Genomic DNA, 7,515 nt, shown 5'->3' on the forward strand with positions numbered 1-7,515 from the left:
GTTTAGACTCCACAAAGCAAGATTGATGTCTTTCACTTTCAAAGATACAACTTATAAACTCCCGCTAATGGTACCCAAGGAAATTTAGAACCCATTGAACCCTTGAGGAAAAGGTTTCCATCAAATCATCCTCCTAAAAAGTATTGTTCTATACTTCTATATTTTCATCTTCCATCAATTCACTAGAACCATGCTCAATTCTGTAGCGAATCCCACGGTGGATTCGCCATTGAAAACTTGAAAGAGAAATTCAAAAAAAGAGAAAAGAAATTAAAAGATAAGAAATCTGATTTTCATTCAACATAGTTACCAAAAGGGAAATACACTGAAATAAAAGGCCAAGGCTTCTACCAGATGAGACATGTGGCAACTAATCCTACGGCCACTTGTAGGGACTAAAAGCAAAATAAGTACAAGACTCAATTAATAATAAGTAAACTAATGACCAAAATATAAAATTAATACCACTAAGCAAACATCTAGAACTGCCCATTTCTCTGTTTCGTTACATTTTATCACCCTTCGAAGAACCTTGTCCTCAAGGTTCATATAAATCTGGAATTCCTTGAACAGCCTCATCAGCTTACATATTGGATTGATGTTCCAAACTCTTGAAACTGCAGAGAACCACAAATTGTGAACCAATAACCTCCAAAAACAAAATCAGGCACTACTGCATTAGTTTGACTCCAGAATAGTAGTGAAGTAAACTTCCAAACTAATCCTACAATTGTGCCACCTCTTGAATAAAGTGATCTCCTTGACTGTGGTAGAAATATTATCTTGTCCAATATGATTGTAATGGACCTCTGTATAATAGTAAATGAATTAGGTTTGTGGGAATGTCCATCCACGACCTTCTTGCTCCATTGCTCAATCATGGAACTTCTTACTTACTCTCTTGAATATGCAGCCTCCATCTTCAACTCAGTGTTGTTGAAGCTCATGCAATCAGGGTATTCTCCCCTAATCTCTGAAATTAGCAAAGTTCCTACTGCAAAGTTGTTTCCTCCAACTGAAGGGAGCACTTGAAAATATTGGAGACACTCAAAGTTCTCAGCCTCTTTTTTCACCACCTCTACACTAACTGTGCTAAAAACATATGCATCAGAATGGAGAGCCAAGAAACTAGCATAATCACTAATTACCCAACTACCAGGATCAGGCACCTCTGAATAATAGGCATATTTATCTATGTAGTCCAGTAACAGATTCATGACTATGCTGACAAGAGCTCCTGTAGTATGAAATTCTCTTCCTTTATATTCTGGAAATAGTTCAAACCTCTTCAATAAAAATGCTAGGAATTCCACAGCTATCCTAACATCGCCATTATTAAGATCTTCCAATGAAATTCTCAAATAGGAACAACCGACTCCAACAAAAGAATTAAGGATTATTAGGTTTGCATCTAAGTTCCAAATGCAAGAACGCCACAACACAATATGTTTCATCAAGAACTCCACTTCAAATGTATCACAACCAAGGCAACTTAGAATAAGCAACACCTCAAGGAAATCATCATTGTCTTTATATATTGACCCCACAAATAATATGCCTCCTCCAGGTTCAAAGACAATTGGTTCATTCAGTTTAAAGCTGTAAAAGTAAAGATATTTAATAAAGACGTGCAAACTGGAGTATATTATTCCACACTCCAGATCCTTCAAACTTTCAGTAGAGTTCACAGGGTAGTTAAGAAGTGAAGCCAGCAATGAACAGAATGAGTAGAAAATCCCCTTGTAAACACTCCAAGAAGCACTTGATTGCATTTCTCCAATCGCACCCTCTTCAGCAGGATCACCATTGACATGTACAGTTGTAACATATAATAAGATTTTCAATAACTTCATTGCAATCAAACAAACTTTCTTATGTTCAATTACCTGGATATCCCCAAGAGAACTGAATAGCACATGACGCTCAAGTACCCCTAAGTGTTGATAAAATGAATATGCTCTTCTCATCCCATTGCCAAGCAAGAAAACAGAGAATTCCATGGTTCCAATGAGTAACTCCTTCGCATGAATTGAAATATCTAATGACCATAGAACTTCCTTTATGAGAAGTAACTCCCTCATGAAGGTGGCCAACTTTTCAAAAGTTTCGCTAAAAACTAACACCAGTGTACTATTTTCGAAAAAAATTGGTTTGGCCTTTCTCATGGTACCACCCATAATAGAACTCCGAGATGAGATATTGTTTCTTATGAAGAATTGAACCACAGAAAATACTGCTATAGATGGAAACAACATCTTCAGAAGCTCCCCAAAAATTGATCCATCCACATACTCATTGACAACGAAGGTAGAGAATCTCAGTGAATCGAATGTGGAAAGAGCCATTGCACAAAGATTAACACCACCAGTCAAGCAAACATCAGTCCATTTCAATTGCATTGTAACAACACTGATCAAGGCAGTATTAAGATCAAGATAAAATCCTCAATTAACAGTACGCCAAACAGCGAATAACAAGAAAACCACACATGCAAACTTATGGTGGTTAAGAAGTCCCAACATCTCAACAATCAAATGGTCCCTACAATTATCAAACTGAATAGTAGCTGATACGAATAGAAACATTGATTGATGATACGACACTTCGTGCCTATAATAGAAAATAGAGCCAAACAAAACCATCGAAAGGGGAATTTGAGTTGAATTAGCAGAATATCTAGTGAGATTTTCGATCAATGTAGTGGTATCCAAGTTTCCGTTGCAAGCCCGGAGAAGATTGTGTACCTCATACCAAGTCAATGATTCCGAGTAATTACTATTCTTCTTTGTTCTTGTTGACCAAAACTCAGCTTGTAGTTCAGTTTCGTCCCTTTGAAGACATTCATCAAACACTATGCATACCTTGTTTTCATAAGCTTCAGCACCTTCATTTTCTATCGGTGATGGCTTTTCCTCACCTTCATCTTCTAGTTTCAAAGCATTTTGGTCTTCAATGGTAACGGCAAGAACGTATTTGGTGAAAAATGGAATCACGGGACTTGCATTGCACGTTGTGATCTCATTAGGGCTAATTTCCAGAGTTTTATTTGTGTGAGAACTTTCATCAAGCACTTGGTCTTCCACTGAACTTCCTTCCTCTTTAACTTCAATTTCCAGCAATGCACATGCATCACAGTTAACAGAAGCTTCTTCTTCATCCTCATGTACTTCAACGTCGTTGCAGAGAGTGGATGTTCCAAACAAGTTGATGCGTTTGTGAAAATATGTCTTGCCCACTTTTCCGAAGTAACTTAGATGGTATTCGTCGAAGAGGATTCCAAGGTGGTTCATTTTACCGGCGTTTCGTTTACTTCCAGGATGTTTCATGTGTTTTTCGATACGACCACTGCAGACATTAAGGTATCTTCTCTTCTTTCTATTCTTCCTGAATTTTGTCAATACTGTTTATTCATCTCTGTATGTATGAGTAGTCGGAGCAGCTGTCACTAACACTACAGAATCATTACCCAACTGAACAAAATAGGAACCCGGATAGTTACCATCAAAATGATAAGCATATGGAACCCGGTAAGGACAAGTTCGCGAATCACCATGGCAATACTCAACGCCATAGGGATTGCAACTCAGGTCTGGTCTGTAATATGGATGAGGGTAAGTGTACGCATACAGATTTTCATGGTACTGCTCAACTCCAGAGGATTCTCGATAACAATGTGTATTTGCACCGGCATACTGATGATTTGCGTACGGGCCATCGGAAATCCATTGCTCACTCTCCAATCTTTGAGCCTCATACTGATTTGATGAACTATGGAAGGTCCTAGAAAGGTGATGATATCGTTCTTCTAAATGCTGAATTTTTCTGTTCGACCTAGCCATAAAAGCTTGAATCTGCTGCTCTAACTAATTTTGTGCTCCGCCGGAATCCATAGTTTTCTGTCTATCCGATGAACAGCTGAGAATCGTCGGCTCTGATACCAATTGTAGCGAATCCCACGGTGGATTCACCATTGAAAACTTGAAAGAGAAATTCAAAGAAAGAGAAAAGAAATTAAAAGATAAAAAATCTGATTTTCATTCAACATAGCTACCAAAAGGGAAATACACTGAAATAAAAGGCCAAGCTTCTACCGGATGGATGAGACATGTGGCAAGTAACCCTAATTAATAATAAGTAAACTAATGACCAAAATATAAAATTAATACCAGTAAGCAAACATCTAAAACTGCCCATTTCTCTGTTTTGTTACAAATATCGCGAAGAGAAGATGGGGAAATCCGTACTTATGAGAGTTAAGTAATTGCTCGCCGGCAAAGAATCCTATGGTTAATGAAGCTGTGGATTCCAAACTTAAGACAATGAAAAGATGGCCTTTTGGTGAAGTTGGACATAGGAACTAACTTTTGGGAATCTTGAAAGAAATGGGACTTGGAGCAAAGTGGAACAATTGGGTAAAGTTCTGTGATTCCATAGTAAAATTTTCACTACTGATTAATGGACTCCATGTGGTTTTTTCCCTTCACAAAGGGAACTTAAATAGGGGCCCAACTTTTTATCCTGATGATGGAAGGCCTCAGTAAAATGATACATATTGCAATGTAACAGAGTTGGATGAGGTGTTAATTTCTTTTAAGTTGGATAAGGGGAATTTTTGCTAATTCTTACACTAAAGAAAAAGACTCTTAAGACATTTTGAATGGAAGGAGAATTTAGTTCTTGCAGGATACTTGGAACAAGTGGAGAACTATATGGAAAAATAGTGCACCTACGAAGCTAAATGCTTTACAGGTTTGGTGGCAAAGGTGCTATTTTCACGCAACTGTACATGAAGATATAGAGGTATACATCTATTACACAGATTTGTTATATGGATGGAATATCATGATGTATAATAAGACATGAAGATGCTCGTGAAGCTTATTCAAGCAATGCCGAGATCAGCATGGGTAGCTCGGGTCAAGCTTAGTGTAGCACCACGAATTCTGGACTAAGAAGTCATATGCCCCCAAGGCACTGAAGGTTGATAACCTAATATGTTATACCCACATCTAATAATGGGAATAAAGCAAAAGTGAGGAAATTAATGAGAGGAAAGTTAGAAATATAAGCAAGAAATATAAATGTGCCAAGAAACAAGATCAGATTCAATTTTGAATATGACTTGTACCTACTTTTTGATGTTTCATCTTATCATTTACTAATTAAAAAGAGTTGATTTTCAAGCAAAAAAGTGGGGATATTTCTACGATAAAAGTACAAAAAGTTGAGCGGTACAATACGACACAGCCCCAGCAACAAAAAATGCAACTGCAAAGGTGAGGGACCAGACGTGAGTGAGTTGAGTTATTATTACTATTATTATCATAATAATAAGAGAAACTTGAATTAAACAATTTAGTGGGTGATTAAATATACCAGTTGAGTATTCGGAATTGGAGGAGACTTTCTGGCAATATCCCCTGCCGAATCAAAAATCAAATTTTATTTTTTATAAATTCTACCGTAGATGAGATTTTTTAGACGATTTATAAACCTGATTTGTGTTGGTGGTGCTGTCACACCTCCTTTTTACACCAAAAGATATATGCGTTATGGATTGTTGTGGGTTAAAGAGTTTTTCCAATTAAAGTGACAAATTTGAATATGGATTATTTTATTTACAGAGTCGCCACTTGGAATTGATTTTTTGGGTATTCCAAGTCACCTTTTATTTGAATTCATTGTCAAAGGAAGGTTTGACTCTATTATTATTGGTCTGCGAAAACAAAGCTGGGTAAGGATTCTGTTGACCGGGGAGAAGGTGTAAGGCATTCCCCGAGTCCCGTGATTCTAGCACGGTCGCTTTATTGACTACAACTTGGCTTGAATTAATTTTAGATAAACTGTGATTTATTATTTTTCATGTTTTATCTATCCACTTTTATATTAAAATATGAAATTATCTTTGAAACGAATCACGTGTGTGAATCCGTTTTGTTTATTGTGCCAAAATTATGTCATGTGTACGTGCACGCAATTAATAGCATTTTTATTATATTTAAGGTTGTTTCGCCCAAAGTTGCGCAAACACATACCTTGATTTTAATTTTGGGAATCGTAATTATGTCACGCGAACGTATACATAATCACGATGATTCAATTAATTATGAGTACACCTAAAGGATTCTAGCGCATTCATGATTTGTTTCTTTCCTAAGTATGAGATTATTGTGAAGGCCATGAATTATGGAATTACTTGTAGAAGAAGTGTATGATTTTAGATATTTGAATAAATAAACCATCATATACCAATACCCTACAACCCAACAATTGAAGCCCAAACTCATTAGGGTCCAAATCTTCCCAACTCTAAAGCAAGTTTGAATAACATATTTCCAAAAACATGATTAAGCATACATCATTGAAGGACTAACTTACATTATTATTTATAAAGTTTAAAGGCAAATAAATACAATCAAATGAAATAAGATAAAAAGAACAGAGGGAAGAATAAACCTTTTATGCAAAATTTCCAATTAAATGAGTCTCCAAGAATAGGTACAATAACTCAGACGAACGTCGAACAAGCATAAGCGACGAATAACATCAAACCTAGTGAACGGAGCTCCAACGGAATCCTCGACCTCGACTATTGACTCCACTTTTTGGCGTGTAAAAAAAGGATGTTATGAAATATTTTTGTTGGATTTTGGGTGATGACTTGCTGGATTGTTTGAAAGAAAGACGAAGAAAGAATGACACGAGTAGAAATTCACTTAGCGTAGAAGAAGAAAAAACAATTTCTCTCAATTCCCTCCTCCCTTCTTTTTTCTCCTTCTCCCTCCCCTTTTCTCCTCACATTTCTCTTCTATTTATAAAAAACAATCGGAATTTTTTCAGATTTTGTTTTTTATTTTATTATTTTATTATATTTTAATTAAAAAGAATTCCCACTTCCCATTTTTCTTCTTTTTTTAAAAAAAATAATTCCCCACTTTCCTTTACTTTTCTTTTTTTAAATTTTTCACTTTTTACTTTTTTTTTTTATTTTCTATTTATTTTACTTTTCTTTTTTTTAATTTTCACTTATCTTACTTTTCTTTTTTTAATTTCTACTTTCTTTTACTTTCTTAAAAATAAAATTCAGCTACATTTACTTTTATTTTTTAATTACAACTTCTTTTACTTTTTATTTTTTAAATTTCCACATTCTTTTACTTTTATTCTTTTAATTTTTCACTTTCTTTTACTTTTTAAAAAAATAATAATTTCCACCTACTTTTACTTTTAATTTTTTATTCCATACTTTTAATTTTTCTATTATTTTATTCCCATCCTAAAATTAAATTTTGTTTTAATTTTTTCGGTTTTATTTTAAATTTATTTTATTTAAAAATAAAGATAAAAAATAAAAATAATACTAATAGTAATAATTTAACCTTTTAAATTATTTATAATTCTTACCCTATATAAAAAAAATGTAACAAAGCTAAAAAAAATATATATATTAAATTTCTAAAAATATTTACATAGTATAAGGTGATAAAAATTTAAAATATAGTCAAACATTAGGTG

General features: G+C 34.6%; 1 protein-coding gene across 1 annotated transcript; it reads right to left on the reverse strand.

The window, feature by feature from the left end:
• Positions 1 to 270: 270 nt before the first annotated feature.
• Positions 271 to 3,326, reverse strand: LOC117277056 (uncharacterized). Its single transcript, XM_070200285.1, has 2 exons — positions 1,887 to 3,326; positions 271 to 1,789 (listed from the first exon to the last, which is right to left on the reverse strand). Exon 1 carries the CDS (start codon positions 3,324 to 3,326, stop codon positions 2,445 to 2,447), a length of 882 nt encoding a protein of 293 aa, XP_070056386.1. The 3' UTR covers positions 271 to 1,789; positions 1,887 to 2,444.
• Between the last annotated feature and the right edge of the window lie 4,189 nt (positions 3,327 to 7,515).

The sequence above is a fragment of the Nicotiana tomentosiformis genome, chromosome 4 (genome assembly GCF_000390325.3).
Source record: "Nicotiana tomentosiformis chromosome 4, ASM39032v3, whole genome shotgun sequence".
Lineage (NCBI taxonomy): Eukaryota > Viridiplantae > Streptophyta > Magnoliopsida > Solanales > Solanaceae > Nicotiana > Nicotiana tomentosiformis.